General features: G+C 47.5%; 1 protein-coding gene across 3 annotated transcripts; it reads left to right on the forward strand.

The window, feature by feature from the left end:
• The first annotated feature begins 845 nt into the window (after window positions 1-845).
• On the forward strand, window positions 846-12867 carry NR2F2 (nuclear receptor subfamily 2 group F member 2). 3 transcript variants are annotated; one of them, XM_050903654.1, is made up of 3 exons: window positions 846-913; window positions 8907-9434; window positions 12511-12867. In XM_050903654.1, exons 1-3 carry the CDS (start codon window positions 871-873, stop codon window positions 12783-12785), a joined length of 846 nt encoding a protein of 281 aa, XP_050759611.1. In that variant the 5' UTR covers window positions 846-870; the 3' UTR covers window positions 12786-12867. The 3 variants fall into 3 exon arrangements, with proteins under 3 accessions (XP_050759611.1, XP_050759609.1, XP_050759610.1); XM_050903652.1 differs by lacking the exon at window positions 846-913 and adding an exon at window positions 6567-7101 and having other exon boundaries at window positions 8886-9434; XM_050903653.1 differs by lacking the exon at window positions 846-913 and adding an exon at window positions 6567-7101.
• The last annotated feature ends 3724 nt before the right edge of the window (window positions 12868-16591 follow it).

Genomic DNA, 16591 nt, shown 5'->3' on the forward strand with positions numbered 1-16591 from the left:
GAGAGAAAGAGATTGCTGATTAGCTCGGATTCTTTCCCAACTTGCTTTAGCGTGTGCTTGCGTTCCCTGCCGACCCTACACAGGACACTATATATTTTTTCCCCTTCGGTGCATGTGTTGATAGTTCAGCCTGTAGTTGTTCGCGGTTGGCTTTTTTTTTTTTTTCTTTTTCTTTTTCTTTTTTTTTCCCCTGCCGGGGAGGGGGGAGGTGGAGAAGGGGGGGTGGGGGGGGCTGAAATCGGTCGCATCCATCCTACCCCCACAGTCATTAAGTTAGGAGATTTCCCTCTCTTATTTTTTTTTTTTTCTCCCCAATTGGAAGGGTGGGTTGTGAATATTTTTTCTTTTTTTTTTTTAAGTCTCGCCTTTCCAGCTCCAAACAAGGTGTAGCGAGACGCTCTTCCTTCTAAGGAATGAAATGAGAGACAAGGATCACTCAAAGACATCTCCTACCTTGGGCTTGGGGATTTTTTCTTAAAGGCGAGGCGCACATTCCTAAGCAGCTATGTACAAAGCCCCCCCTGAAATCTTGTCTGTGTAAAGTTAGAGTGTGTTCAGGATTTTTTTTTTCCTCTCTCCCAAGGCTGATCGCTAATAATACATCGAAAGCACTTCCCTTTAGGTTGTGGGAAATCTATTCCCTTCACCTTGCCTCCTTTTTTTCCCCCCTGAAGGCTGTAACTTTACTTTTTTTTTTTCCTCTTTTTTTTTTTTTTATCAGTTTGCACAATCGCTTAGATAAACACCAAGAAGGAGACTTCTCTTTAATTACCCAACGCACATCTTTCTGGGGGGCAAACAGCGGTCTGATTATTTTTTTTTGTTTGTTTGTTTCACCTGCCAAACTAAAGGAGAGGTAGAAAAAGGAAGATGCAAGCGATTTGGGACCTTGAACAAGGCAAATATGGTTTTGGTATGTTTACTTATAGTTTTTTTTCTTCTTCTTTGACACTTTTTTCGGGCAATGTGTTGTGATTCTTGTGTTTCTCTTTTAAGGAAAACAAAAAATCCAAAAAAGCAAATGTTAGCTAACGTACGTCTTAAACGATCGTTTCTAAGGTTACGTGGGTTGCTCTAAGGAGGGGAAGAGGGGAGGGGGGGAGACCCAAGTATGTGTAATTGCAGCACCATCAGTTAGCACGTCCTTTAGCTAAATAAAGCAAGCAGCAAACAAACAAACAAGCGACCAAACCCAACGACCGGAATCGGCTTCCAGGTCCGAGGCGAGGCAGAGCGCCTCAAAGTCATTTCCAAAGCAGCGTCCAGGAGGCAGAGCCCGGTCGCAGCCTCCCCTGCCTGGGTTTCAGGCTGCTCGGGGGGGAGCGGCGGACTGACCTGCTCGGGAGGGTGGGGAGGGGAGGACAAGTCTCTTAACTTAAGTGATAGGTATTAAACTGCACGGGATTGTGTCGCCGTGTGCAGCTGGCAGCATTTATTTAGGGGGGAAAAAAAAGAAAGAAAAAAAAAAAAGAAAAGAGGTCGGTGGTGAAGGTATAGCGCCGAGATCCCCTCTCCCCCTCCGGTCCCTTCTCTGGCTAAGCAAGTACAATGGGAAGAAGCTGGAATATACTCACCATCCGAAGGTGTGGTTGGCAGTTCGGCTGAGGCTTTAAGGCAATTATTTATCCTTTTTTTTTTTTTTTTAAAGTATTATTGCAAAAGACGTAGATCTGACTTTAAGCAGCAAGTGTTTTGCTCTGACAACAGCATGCGAGGCACGGTTCCTCGTTTTAAAAAAAAAAAAAAAAAAATCACAAAACAGGATTCCCCCCCCCCCAACCCAATCCCTTACCACTATCCCTTAAAAATACCTATTCGGTACAGCGCTCGCAGAAACCCTGATGCAGAAATCTTATAGTCCGGTCTAGGAGTGCCCAAGCCAATTAACTTTAAATCCTTAGGAATTAATCAGATTAAAATGTACAGAAGTTTCATTCTCGTATGCATACGTGAGCCAAAAGTCGTTTCCCTTTAAGAGATCCTTTTCTTTTAAAGTTGAATTTTAGGCAGATAAGAGACTTACACTAGGGGGCAGCCAGATACTGTACTTGCTCCAATCTTAAGCAATTTTTTTTCCTCTCTCACAGCATATGCTCTGATTTAGCACTGTAAATTTTTCAGAGGACCCAACTCTGACAGCCCCTGGTGATTTTCAAAGTACCACAAGCCAGTGGTTAAAAATTGCATTGACTTGGAAGTTCAGAGGCACACAATAGGAGCCACTTTCCCTATTCATGGAACTTCAGTGTGGTGGAAGAGAAAAACACACATACTACATTGAGGGAGAAGAGGAATTCATTGAATTCTGTTAGACGTAACTGCTTTCCACTGAGTTCAGAGCGAAACTCGGTATTTGTTCGATGCTGTATTCATATTGCGATTTAATCTAGAAAGAATTAGAGGACTGTTAGGCAGCTTTCTGCCAGGAAAGCAGCTTCCCCCTCCTTCCTCCTCTTTTTTAAAACCTAAAGATTTACACCGGCTCTATCCCCAACTCTATTTTAGCAATATAAATCCTTCCACTCCCTCTCATTAAAATAAATTTACATCTGCAGTAAAATGGCAGGAGGGATGCGTTTGTTTATTTTGAAAACCAATACGGTCTTACTTTTAAAACAGAGCATTTCTATTGTCATTAGGCTCGGAGAAGGACAGTTGAGAATCTCCCCCTTCTTTGCGAGGCGCTCAGGTTTCGAGTATTATTTAGCGAAATTAGCTGCAGTTCATTTTTACATTCATCTGTTCTGCCTCAACCCACTCGCAGGGGTGTTTTTAAATAAATAGCAAAGCATCTAATGGTGCCTAATAGATAGTTATATTGCTGCATCCCTCGAAGAGCAAATAGTTAATCTGGGGCATTCTTCATTAATGCTTGAGCAATCAGCGTATACGGCGGCTTTTAAGCGTATATCAATGGCTTTTCATTTTTACGATCATACGTTCAAACTATTAATATTGTACGTCCTGTTAAAACCGCTTTCTCTTCTGATTTCTGCATTTGTTAAGACGGCATTAATGTTTTTTCATATGGCGAATTAATCCTGTTTACTTTGTCAGATTCGAGACAGGAAAGGTTGGTGTTGGGTTGTTGGTTTGGGTTTTTTGTTGGTTTTTTTTTTTCCTCAGGAAATTCAACATCAGCAACAATCTGTGACTATTCTGCATTTTGAACCCCCACCTTCTCCCACCCTCCCCGAAAGGTGACCTCCTCGGCTCTGGGTTATTTGGAAATCATAAGGCAGTTCCTCACATTTTAACGGGGAAAGATTCCTTTCCCCCCTTCTGTCTTTCCACTCCCTTCTGGTCCCTGTTTCGGGGAAAGGTTATTTTTGCTCCGTCAGGATCAATGGGAATGCTGCAGCCTTGCCTTTGAAATTGAACCGCAGTACATCTTCGTTCGTGGGGTCTTAATACACCCGGTTTCTAAGCAGGACACTGTCAAGTCTAGGTGCTTTTTACAACTTTCCAATCATCTCAGCACCTGCGGCTTTAGCCACATATATTATTTCTGCGGCAGAAGGGGGTGTGCATGTGGCAACATGAAAAAGTGTGTGTGAGGAGGTGAGGGGCAATTAATCCTTTCCAGAGTTGTGCACAGGTCTGTGTCCCCACGTCCGTACTCGGTGACCAGCTCAAATGTGAGCGTACATACACGCGTGTGTTTGCAGAGGAGGAATTGCCTCTGGCCGGGCATTTATTTGTCTATTTTAACATGTTTTCCTTTTTATCTCTGCGTCCCTTCGCCCGTTCGAGTGTCTTTTGGGCATTTTCACTAGGAGATGAACTCAAAGTCCCCGTTCCGCTGCCCGGTAGCTATATTCAGCGGGAAATAAACAACTGTCCCCGCGTACTTAGATCTGTTACCTATTTAGTGGTGCTCCCACTATAGCACAGAGGTTGTGTTACCGTGTCAGGGTACGTGTGATCCAAAAAAACAAATCCCACAACCCCAAAACCCCCAAAATAAAGCTGAAGGGGTTGAGATGAGCTGCGTTATAGCGATGCCGTGGAGGTTGCGAGGGAAAAGACACGAGCGTCACACTCTGCGGAGCGGCGTTGCGGGTTCCTTCCTCCATCGTGCTAAGGGGAAGGGGTAGACGGTGTCTTGCGTGAAACCACGGTCCTCTCTGCCAGCCCGCCGGCTGCCCGGGGCGGCGGGGGAAGAGGCGCCGGCACGGGGAGGAGAGGTCGGGAGGAGCGGCCGTGCCCCCTTACCCCGCCGAGGACGGGGCTGTGCGAGCGGCCGGGCTCGGAGCGCCGGGGCGGGGGAACGCTCAGCACTCCGCGGCTCCGCGGGCGGCCGGGGCACGGTGCGGCCGGGGCGAGCGCAGGTGCCGCCGCCGCCCCCCCCACCCCCGCCGCCGGCCCCGTCTCCCGCCGGTCAGCCCGGAGCGAGGCCTCGGGGGCCGAGGGCAACGCCGCCCCCCGCCAGCGCCCGGCGGGACCTCCGGCGGGCGGGAGCCCGCGTACCTGCGGAGCCCTGCCCCTGACGGGGGAGACGGCGGCCGCTCCCCTCCCCCAGGCGGCAGCGGGGCTCGTTTTTATTTTATTCAGCCGAGCTTTACCTCATTTTAGCCTCAATTTTCTGATTTTTCACCCGCCGCCCCCCCCCGCCCCCCCGCCGCCCCGGACCCCCGAGGCCGTGCCCCGGCGGGCGGCCCCAGGTGAGGCGGCGGGGCTCCGCTCCCCTCGCCGGGCTCGCCTTAACCCCTCGCCCCGACGGCGGGGGAAAGCAGGGCACGACAGGGAAGCGCGGCGAGGAGTAAAGAGCGAGAGGAGCGCGGAGCCGGCGAGGAGCGGCGTGCGCGGGGGGACGCCCCGGCCCCGGGCCCCGGCCCCCGTGGCAGCAGCGGCGGCGGCGGCAGCGGGGCGGCGCCTGCCTCTAGGACCGCGCGGGCGGCGGCGGCGGCCATGGCAGGCCGCGCAGGGCGTCGCGGCCCAATGAGGGCCGAGGGGCGGGGCGCGAGCTTTTGACCAGTCAAACGCCGGTCGGGTTGCCTTATAAGGCGCGCGGTCGCCATGGCAACGTGCGCTAAGTTGCAGCAGTCGTGTCAAAGTTCACTCTCCCGCCAGCGGGGCGAGCGGCCGGCGGGGAGCGCGCTCGCCACTCGGCCCACACGCCGCCCGCCCGCGCCGCCGCGCCCCGCCCCGCCCCTCCCCTCACCGCCGCCGGGGGGGGGGAGCCCCCGCTTTTTTTTGGGGGGGGGGGGGGGGGGAAGAAGGGCTGGCGCTCTCCCCCCGCTCTCCCCGTGGTGATTTTCCCCTCTCCCCCCCCCCCCCCCCCCCGGCTGAGGAGCGATGCTGCGCGCTGGGTTATGATCCTTCCTTCCCTCTCTCTCTCTCTCTCTCTCTCTCTCTCCTCCTCCTCCTCCTCCTCTCCTCCTCCTCCTCCTCCTCCTCCTCCCGCTCCCCTCTTTTATCATCCTGGCTGGCTGGGCGCTGCGCTGGCGAGTTGACTCCTTCCCTCCCCCCCGCCCCGCGGCCCCCCTCCCCCCGCCCGCGCCGTGAGCACCGGCGGCGCGGAGGCGAGAGCCCACTTGCGAGGCGGCAGAAGCAGCATAAGGCAGCGCGGCGGCGGCGGCGGCAGCGGCGGCGGCGGCGGCAGCACCCGAGCGGCGGCGGCGGGAGCGGCGGCGGGAGCGGCGGCGGCGGCGGCGGGGACACGGCGCGGCGGGAGCGGCGAAGCGGCTGAGCGGGGCAGAGCGGAGCGCAGCGCGGCGGGGACGGAGCGGCGGAACAAATAAACAATCATAATAATAATAATTAATAATAATAACAATAATAATAATAATAATAATAAAAAAAGCGAGGAGAGGAGGAGGAGGAAAAAAACCAGACAGCCAGCCCCCCACCCCCGAGCCCAAAAGAGGGAGAGAGAGAGAGAAAGAGAGCAGCGCCCGGGCGGAGCGGCGGAGAGGAAGAATTAAAGCGAGCGAAGGAGGGAGGAGAGACAGAGCAGAGAGAGAGAGAGGAGGAAAGAGGAGGAAAAAAAAAAAAAAGCCCACAAAAACAAAGCGATCGCAGTTGATGTTGCTGCTGCAAGCTGGACTTCCAAAAACTACGGCGAGACCGTCCGCTCTCCGCGCCGAGAAAAGTCTCCTCAGCTGTGCGTGTTTTTTTTCCGCTGTGTGTGTAATCTTTAACCTTTTATTCATTCTTATTTTGATGGCTTTCCTGAATGGCTGACTGCGAGCTTCCCTGGACCTGGCCCCCAGACACCCGCCTCTCCTCCTTCAACTACTCTGCTGCAGATCAGCTCTAAGAGAGAGAGAGGGAGATCTTTGAAGAGATTTTTTTTTTTTTTCCTCCTCTCTCTCTCTCTCTCTCCCCCTCTCTCCCCCACCCCCACCACCCCTTTACTTTGCTCTCCTGGAGCCCAGACAATCGACTCGCAACTCGCCCCCCCGCACACACATCTCCATCGCCCCGTGCTTCTGCACCTTCGCCGGTACCGGGAGATCCCCCCCACCCCGACCCTCCTAAAAAAAAAAAAAAAAAAAAAAAAAAAAAAAAAGGGCAAAACAACAAAAGAGAGAGGGGGGAAGAGAGAGAGAGAGAGAGGGGAGGAGGAAAAAAAAAAAAGACTGCTGCAAAGCTGATCTGAAAAGCAAAGCAAACAAACTTTGAAAATAAAGGGGGAACAGGAAGTTTGGCAACGGTGTCCAATAGATATGGCAATGGTAGTCGGTGCGTGGCGAGACCCCCAGGACGATGTGCCCGGAGCTCAGGGAACGCAGCCTTCGCAAGCCCCGCCGGTGCAGGGACCTCCGGCCGGGGCCCCGCACACCCCACAGACCCCGGGGCCCGGGGGCCCTCCCAGTACGCCAGCCCAGACCAACCCGCCAAGCCAGCAGAACCAAGGAGACAAACAGCAGCAGCAGCAGCACATTGAATGTGTGGTTTGTGGGGACAAGTCTAGTGGCAAACATTATGGCCAGTTTACCTGCGAGGGTTGCAAGAGTTTCTTCAAGCGGAGTGTAAGGAGGAATCTCAGCTACACTTGTCGTGCCAACAGGAACTGTCCCATTGACCAGCACCACCGCAATCAGTGTCAGTACTGCCGCCTCAAAAAATGCCTCAAAGTTGGCATGAGACGGGAAGGTATTGGGATTTCATTTGTTTTGCAATTTTTTTCACTCGCTGCGTTTTGGGTTTTGTTTTGCTTTTTTTTTTTTTTTTTTTGGTAATTATTCTTCTTCTTATTTTTAACCTCCCTCCCCAAACCCCAAACCCAACCAGAACCTTTCCTCCCTCCCCACCCCCCGAATAAACAGACAGAAACTTTCTCGGAATGAAAGAAAGAGGTGTTGGAGAGGGTGGGCAGGGGAGGCAGGGGCTCTTGCATGCTTTCTCCTGCACTCGTAATTGATTTGTGTTTGTTTTGATTTTGCTGATGGAGGTTTATTGGAAGTGGATTTTTAGTTTCACGCTGCTTAGGAGCGAGATGATTATTCTGACGTGTGGTTACTTTTCCTTCATGTTTCCTCCTGCATGTTCAGCGTTAGCCCCCGTCCCCCGAGCAGCTCTGTGTGTGTGTCTGTGTGTGTCTCCGTGCGTGTGTATACACACACACACGGAGCCTCACGAGATGCACACACGCACACACACACACGTATATATATAACCCCCAGCACCCTGCCTTAGATTGCAATTTTACACAGGCGGTTCAAATTACTATTACAATGGGACTCACCCTACCGAGGCTCTACAGCACTCCACTGTGGATTCCCAGCCGGATTTTTTCCTCCTTTAAAAATATATATACACACACATCTCCGCGCGTGTGTGTGTATATACGTATATTGCCGTGTGCCTGCCTTTCCTGATTGTTATTATCTCACTTTTCTCTTCTTCCTCTTATTTTCTTGTTCCTCCGGGAGAGGCAGGAGGGGGCAGAAGGGACGGGTGGGGGGGAAGGAGCAGCCCAGAAGTAAGTGTGGGGTGCTCGGGTCTCTGCAAGTCGAGTCTTTGTGATATAAAATTAGACGAGAAATGTGAGCCTGCAGTTTTCCAGTGCGTGCTCTGTGTCTGGACGCTGCTATGTAGGTTAAGGGTTAGGGGGCTTGGGACTTGCTGGGCTCCTCTCTTTGTGTTTCTGCAAGAGTAACTAACCTTGTAGTACGTGCGATAACAAATATAAATCAAGCACATTTTTAGGCGTTCTCCCTTCTTGCCGTCTCTCTGCCTCTGAGCCCTTTTTCTCTCTCCTTTTTCTCTCGCTGTCACCGTGTAAATTTATTAACAAAATGAAAGGCCCACTTTCCATGGGCAGCTGAGGAAGGTGCCTTTGGATAATGCCCCCAGCCTCGCCGGGGGACCTGCCGGGGATGTTGTGGGGTGATCTCGCCTTCTTTGATTTTTTTTTGGGGGGGGTGGGGGGGATATAGCGACAGCAGCAACAATATATTCAGTGGGCGAGAAACGCGTGTGGGACCAGCGCCGGGGATTTTGAACTGAAGTGTTTCTTCCCTCTCCCCCGCTCCCTCCCCATCCCGCTCCCCCAGCCTCAGATCAATAAGCTGTTTTAGGTGTAATGCAGAAAAATACCCGGGCACACAAAGACGTATCCTGCATCCCTTGAAGGAGGGGTGGCGGTGGAGGGAGGGGGGGGAAATAACTGAATTGTGGTGTGTTTTGGGAAGTGAGGATCTCGGGCTCCTTCAGGCAGTCCTGGCCGAGCGGACAGCATTGCTCAGCTTTTATTGTTGCTTTTACTTGACCCGGGAACTGCGGAGCCTTAAAGCGGGGTACGGGCTGAACTCTGGCTGGAAAAATGCATGTTCCCCCTTAAGCTGACTCGGTACGGTGTCACACACGCACGCACAAGCACACAAAGCAGGCTGTATTTGAACTGATGGTCGCAATTCAGATATTAATAGCTGTAGTTTCTTCTTTATTTACTGCAGCGGTCCAGAGGGGCAGAATGCCACCCACACAGCCAACTCATGGTCAGTTCGCCTTGACAAACGGGGACCCTCTCAACTGCCATTCCTACCTATCCGGATATATCTCCCTTCTTCTGAGAGCAGAGCCCTACCCCACCTCCCGCTTTGGCAGTCAGTGCATGCAACCCAACAACATCATGGGCATCGAGAACATTTGTGAACTGGCAGCTAGGATGCTCTTCAGCGCGGTGGAGTGGGCCAGGAATATCCCCTTCTTCCCAGACCTCCAGATCACAGACCAGGTGGCCCTCCTGAGGCTGACCTGGAGCGAGTTATTTGTCCTCAACGCTGCCCAGTGCTCCATGCCCCTCCACGTAGCTCCGCTCCTGGCAGCTGCTGGCCTCCACGCTTCGCCAATGTCTGCTGACCGAGTGGTCGCCTTTATGGACCACATACGAATCTTCCAAGAGCAAGTAGAAAAACTGAAAGCATTGCATGTCGACTCTGCAGAATATAGCTGTTTAAAGGCCATAGTCCTCTTCACCTCAGGTAGGCAGCATTTCTTTGCTCTTCCTTTTTCCTTCCCCCGGCCCCCCCGAGAACTGTTTGCTCTTGCAAAGTGTTACTGCCTGCACCCCATCACCGCTCCCTGCCCCCCGAGAACCAGCGCGGTCTCTTTCCTTTTAGGAAACGGTACCCTGCGGTCTCCCCTTCAGGGCCTCGGATCTGAGCATCCCATCTTCGAGGGAGTGCAAAATTCTAAAAAAAAAAAAAGAAATAAAATACACACACACACACACAAAAAGACAACCGAAACGCACCCCAACCCTAGCTGAATAACGCTGGGGACGGGGGAAGAGGGGGCTCGGAGAGAGGCACCCATTTGCCACGAGAGACTGCGCTTTTCCCATTGAAAATAATATTTTATTTAACAGTATAGCTCTGGGTTGTTGCATTTAATGACACGCATCTGAACAGCAGCAAAATCTGTTTGATGTTGTTAAATACAAGTCGTCCTATCAGTGAAACCACTTTAAAAAGAGGATCATTTTATGGGCAGCCAGGAAGGGAAAAAAGCCCTGCAGGATTAAAAATTGAATTAAAAAAAAAAAGTTAAATGCGCAAAGCTGAGTTTAAAATATGTTCCCTGCCATCCCATAAAATAAAATAAATCAACTTTCCAAAGAGCTGTCTCTGATTTAAACAGAATGTGGCAGTGAGCAGTTCTGTGTCATTTAAGCTAAGGGGAAAAGTTTGCATTTGTACCCAGCAGGAACTGCATAGTCCAGAGCGAGTAGCGGGTGCGAAAAGATCATTACCATAAGTAGACAGGGATAGTATGAAAAAGTAAGAGGAGACTGAAGCTGCCGCTCCGCAGTGTAATTCCGGGGTGGCACAACCATGCCCCTCCCGAGGAAAAGACCTCGAGGTGTTTCTTAGATAATCAAAGAGAGGGGGGGAAAAATATGTGTCAACTTTTGCTGCCTAGAAATAGTGCATGAGTTATAAAGCAATAATTGAGTGCGTTGTGAAATCTAATTAGCTTGCACTAGAGTTTAACCTGGGTGAGTAATAATCCTGATATTAACTCTGGAGGCTAAATTTTTTTTTTTTTTTTGAGGGAAAAAAATCTGCTCGCTAATTTGTGCAATACGTTATCTCAGATTGCTAACTTTAAGGCTGCATCGGCAACCCAATGTGCTGGAGCCCTAGAAGTTTTGGGATTAAGTTTAAAAATACATATATTTCTTCTGTAACTCATTTGAAAGCTTGGGAAAGTGGCCACGCGATAAACATATGAATGGAAGCAGGACCTGTAAAATAATTACTCATCGGAGTTTTTTAAAGCCTGATATCAGGAAACAGGAAAAAAATGTAGTTTATGTGGGAAAAGAAGGGCTCACAATCCGTTCCTTGTTGTGTTAAAGGGGGTCTGGGGAACGAAGTCATTTTCTGGACTTTGTCCAGGTTCTGGGTCGTGACCTAAACTTCCTTTTATATATTATTGCTTTACACATAAAAAACTTCTCTCTTTTTTTTTTTTCCTCCCTCCCCCCCCCCCCCAAATTACTCGTGCTAAAGTCCTAAGGTGATCAATGAGCAGGGCGCATCTAGCCACAGGGAGACAGGGATCCCGAGTGGGAAGGGGTGTGCGTGGGGTGCTTATTTTATTTTCCTATCGTTTTCTAGGATGCATTTTCCTCTCCCTCGCTCAAACGCTCAGCGAGGATCCCATACACGCTCACATCCCTCCCCAGCCCCTGGCCAGCTCACACCCACACCGAGGAGTTTATTTCCAATCCTGCCTTTTCTCCCAAATCACTTTTTTTTTTTAGCCTTCTGAGAAAACAATCGTCCGATCCTGTCGTAACTGTTTAATTTATTACTATTTTCAAAATGTGAGGCCTGGCGTGTAAATTGCCTCCCAACTAGATAAACGTTTCTTGTTATCTGATTCTGGGGGAGATAGCCGCATGCAAAAAAAAAAAAAAAAAAAAAAAATAGGGTGATGCATGCAGCTTCTGCAGCACCCCAATAACACTCCTTGATGTAAAGCAGACGCACATAGATGCATATAATGTTTGCTGCAGCCTCTTTTAAGAGGAAAGGAGAAAAAAAAAAAAATCTGGGTTCTAATGACTCGCAGAATATGCATGTGTTAGCCCTGTGCCTAGGAAAGCCACAGGGAGGTCAGGTCACAACCTGTGCTCTTTCAGCACAGACGTCTCTGATTTAAAGGGAACTTATTGTATTTTAGCGTATCAGGAAAAAAAAGAAAAAAAAATGTCCAGACCCTATCAGGGAGTTTTCTTCTTGTAAGGGCCTTTAGGTTTAAAAAGAAGAAGAAGAGGAAAAAAAAGAGGGGGGAGTGGAGGGGGGGAAGAAAGAAAGAGAAAAGAAAAGAGGGGGGAAAAGAAACAGCTCAAATGAACAGAGAGATCACAGTTTGCATGGCTGCCTCTGAATAGGCTAAACTGACAAGATCAGTTTTAAAGGGCCACTTAAATCAGTTTCAAAGACTGAAGAAAAACGCGTTGTCTTCTTTGGGGGAGAATCTGTTGCTGGATCCGGGGCGCCATTATCTGTGGCTGGGCCAGTTTTTTATTATTATTATGATTTCTATCACTATTATTAGTATTCCTTCTCATCACATGGTTAGGCTCTCCCCAATTATTTTCCAAGGGGGGGGGGGGGGGGGAGAAATAGTGACTCCCTTTCCCCCCTTTCGACTCAAGCCTTCCCCGCCCCCCCAGCCTTTCCCCCTAAAAATATACAAATACGAAATTACGCTTGGCCAGCACCTCCTTGTCAACCCCTCAGGTCTGTCGTGCCATTTGAAATCTCGAATCTTGGAGATTCTCAATCCTGAAGGAGACCCTCCAGAAGAGAGAGAAATGCAAACACACACACATACACAGAAAGAGAGAGATTGTCCCTTTTGGTAAAACCTACTTAAACTCTGGGGGGCGAGGTGATGGCGCACGATCTACACTTAATTCTAGCAATAAAAAGGATCAAATTAAAAATTAAAAAAAAAAACTTTTTAATCTGATGATTGTTTTCTTTTTTTTCTTTTCTTTCTTTTTCTTTTTTTTTTTTTTTTTTTTAATACACTTTCTTCTAGATGCCTGTGGTCTCTCTGATGTAGCCCATGTTGAAAGTTTACAGGAGAAGTCACAGTGTGCTTTGGAAGAGTATGTTAGGAGCCAGTATCCCAACCAGCCAACACGATTCGGGAAGCTATTACTACGTCTCCCCTCCCTTCGCACTGTCTCCTCTTCTGTCATAGAGCAATTGTTTTTCGTCCGTTTGGTAGGTAAAACCCCCATAGAAACCCTAATCAGGGATATGTTACTGTCTGGCAGCAGTTTTAACTGGCCTTATATGTCCATTCAATAAAATATTCGCGAGAGGAAAAAAAAAATTAAAAAAAAAATTAAAAATTGAGAAGGGAGATGAAAGAGAGTGAAAGGAAAGCAAATGACATTTGGGTTCTGGTTGTTTCTTAAATTTCCTTCTGCTAAGAAAGGATGTAAAAGGATGTTACAAGTTTGCTAAGAGAAGACAGGAAAAAATTAATGGACTGTGAATTAAAAAAAGAGACTGTCAAATGAACTTTTACAGAATGCATTAAAAACTCCCGTGTCGTTCAGAAAAAAAACCTTGCTACTTATCATTTTTTGTAAAAAGTAAAAAAGAGAGAAAGAAAAAAGAAAGAAAGAAAAAAGAGAAAGAAGAAGAAAAGAAACGATGGTGGGCTTTTTCTTTTTTTCTTTTTTCTTCTTTTTTTTCTTTTTTTGGGGTAAACTTTTTAAAAAAATCTCGCTTAAAGTGCATTTAAAGGAAATTTGGAGAAAATTAGCAGAACGGAAGAAAGTAAGTCTTTTTTTTCCAAATTATTAATTGTCCTATGTGTCTATGTACCTATAGCTGTTCTTTTTTGTATTTTTCTGGTTTCAAACCAGTTTATTCTGTGGTTCTATAATAATTTTTGATATAACCTTGGCTTCTTTAAAAAAAAAAAAATGTGTATCCTTAAAATATATGTTCTGAAAGAATTAAAACTGAGTCCACGAAAGTATCATAGGAAGAAAGGAAAGGAGAAAAAAAACCCTCAACAACACAATGATGGAAGCGCACTTAAGGTGGTGACCCAAAATCTAGCTTGAAGCTGAGAGAGCTATAATTATATAGACCCGAATGAACCACACGTGTCATATAACTACCCCCAAATCTAGGTTTTTTGATATTTCGGACAGAAAATGAACTGTGGGGATTTATTATAGGTAGAAGGAATTTGTGTCCAAGACACACTACGGTTTTGATTTAAAAAAACAAACAAACAAGCAAAGTGAACTTTTGTAATTTGAATTGGGTTCCACATAGTTCATCATGAATTGTTATTAAACTCCTCTATCTGTTTGTATATTTGCAAGCCCTTTGTATTATAATAATTGTTGATATTTTCCCTTTTTAAAAAATACCATTGAAATCAGCATGACAAAATAACACTGTTGGCACTTATAGATAACGTGATTGATTCAGTATCTTAGAGTTTACAGTTTTGTGTTTAAAAAAACTGAAGGTTTTTTTTTAAGTGCAACATTTCTGTATACTGTAAAAGTTATAATAACTGAACTGTTTGGTCGAGTCTTTGTGTGTTATATTCCAAGGAAAATTGAAAGTATTCAGAAATTAAAATATTATTTGATATCTGAAACTTGTTTGGCTGTCATAAATGTCTTTCAGAAACCACATTACTTCTCTATAGTTTGCAGTCATTTAAATCCATAGGCGATTGATTTGTTTACTTGTCACAGTAAGTTTGTAGCAGATGTATTGTAGTGTATTTACCTGTTTAATTCCGGGATGGGGGTGGAGGACTTAAGTTCGTGGTTTATCTCTGGTTTTAGGAAGTACTATGCTGAAATGGTAAACCATCAACCCCCATTCATCTAATCCTCCTGTTAATTAAAAATGGATTTTCTGGAAAAAAAAGGCCCTTATTTTTGTCACACTTAAGTGCCTGCGTAGGAAAGGTATTGTTGTGAAAAAGTATTAGAAATCTGGAGATCAGTATCTATTTTATGATCAGAATGGGGCGAAAAATCTTTTGTAAATGTCTGACATAAGCGCACAAGATCATTCAAGCAAGGTAATAGCAGTATTGTAAATATAGGTCAGTTGTTTGCAATGAGTTTTCTTTAAGTATGTGTGATTTTTTTATAATACTCCGTAGTTGCCATCTATCGTTGTCATTGAGAGGTCTTCAAATGGAGTGGCTTTAGCTTCTAGCACTGAGGAGTCGGTTTTTAATGTATATATACTCTCAAGTGGATTTTTTTTACCTTAGACTGTGAAAGCATGACCACAGGTCATCTCTATATTTTACATATGGGATATATGTCTGTATGTATACTTGCATACATACATGCGTAGGCGTACATGCATCTTTCCTGTGTAGCTACAGGGCCCTCTCTTGCAGCCCTCGCTCAGGCACAGCTCCCACTGATGCGGTGGGGACCTGCCTGGGCGGGTGGCATAGGATCGGACACACCATTTCTGAATTTAGTGCTATCCCGAGCAGGCGAAAAAACCAAAATCTGAAGGAAGGCAAGATGATGTGGTTTTGCAAGGGGTTGATATTTTGTTTTGTGTGTGTGCGCGTCATTTTTCTTTTTTTTTTTTTTCTCTCTCTCTCTCTCCCCCCACCCGCCCTCCCCTTGGTCTATAGCAGATGCTTTGTATGTGAAAGCTTGCAATTCTGTTCTTGTCTGAGGCTTCCCCCTCTCCCTTTTTACCACACGTAACTACACCATGTTGTGGTTTCACAAAAAGAGAGAGAGGGAGGGAGAGAGATCATTCTGTAAAGTCGATTAAACCCTGATCTTTAGTGTGTTCCAGTTAGACACATCTGTACTGGGGGCAGAGGGGTGTGTGACTGTGAATTTGAGCAGAGTTTTACATCTGAATCATGGCTCCTTTTCTATAAATATATAAATATATATAAATATATAAATATACTATTATTGCAGGGGATTGCTGACCTCTAGATTTAGCTTTTTCTATTGCAAGTGCTATCCATGTGAGTGTGTGTGTGTGAAGTTTTTATGCTTACTAAGAACACAGGATCTTGACTTGTTTGTTTTGTGTTAGTTTATTGTAAACAACCATTTGTTGTAAATTGTTATTGGCATTAAATTATAATTTATGATTTTCAAATCCAAAACATTCTCTGCTTTTTATGTTTTAAAGCCTGTAAGCTATCTCTGTATTTATAAGTTTCTCGCAGCGAGCTTTGGTTCACAGAGAATAATAGTAAACAGAAAATGCACCAGGGTTAAATAAAAACACACACACACACACACACGCACACACACACGCACACAAGCCCCATGTATATATGTTTGGAATGCTCAGAGGAGGATTTGTTTAGGGACTTCAGTTAGTTTTAAGTTTATAGCATTTAAAGAAAGTTTTTCTTTTCATGCTGAGTTAGAACAAAAGATCTATCCAAAGATTGAATTGGACAAAAGAGGAGGGTTGGGATCAAGAAGCTTGTTCTATGTGGAATTGAGGAGATTTTTTTTTTTTTAAGGAAAAAAAAAAAGCTGCTAAACATGGCGACTCTTTCCCTTTAAGTCTCTAATTTTTTTTTTTTTCTTCCTTGCGGTTCCCCCCCCCCCCCTTCCCAACCCTCCCTTTTATTTTTTTTCTTTAATCTGATCTTAGTTCGCTTGATTCCTTCCCCACCACCCCTGCCACCGGCGCGGGGACTGGCGGGGAAAGACCCAAAGGCGACCCGGAACGACAGCCAAAAGCTGCAGAGCCGCCCGCGGTGCAAACCACATCTCGGGAAAGGTCTTCTTCACCCCCCCCCACCCCCCCACCCCACCTCCCCCTTCCTCCTCCTCCTCCTCCTCCTTTTCCCTCCCCGCCGCCGCTCTCCCGGCGGGGTCGGGGAAGGTTTGGGAGAGCGGGGGATCGGCGGGGGGGGGGAGGTTTGCCGCCCGCTCCGTGCGTGCGCGGGGCGCGGAGGGGGCGCGGAGAGGAGGCGGCTCTCCCAAGTTCAGACAAAAGCGGAGGGTTGGGGCGAGAGGAGGCGCTTGGCGGGCGGTGCCAGCCCGCGTGTGGGGCTGGCGGGGCCGGGCAGCGCCCGCAGCCCGCGGGGTTCGCCCGTGGGGCCGCGCCGCCGGCGGCCGGAG

The sequence above is a fragment of the Gymnogyps californianus genome, chromosome 11, assembly GCF_018139145.2.
Source record: "Gymnogyps californianus isolate 813 chromosome 11, ASM1813914v2, whole genome shotgun sequence".
Classification (NCBI taxonomy): domain Eukaryota; kingdom Metazoa; phylum Chordata; class Aves; order Accipitriformes; family Cathartidae; genus Gymnogyps; species Gymnogyps californianus.

Coding starts and splice junctions, on each gene's coding strand:
- NR2F2 (XM_050903652.1), top strand. CDS start 6,672: ATGGCAATGGTAGTCGGTGCGTGGCGAGACCCCCAGGACGATGTGCCC. Junction 7,102..8,885: donor AGTTGGCATGAGACGGGAAG/GTATTGGGATTT, acceptor TAATAGCTGTAG/TTTCTTCTTTATTTACTGCA. Junction 9,435..12,510: donor CATAGTCCTCTTCACCTCAG/GTAGGCAGCATT, acceptor ACTTTCTTCTAG/ATGCCTGTGGTCTCTCTGAT.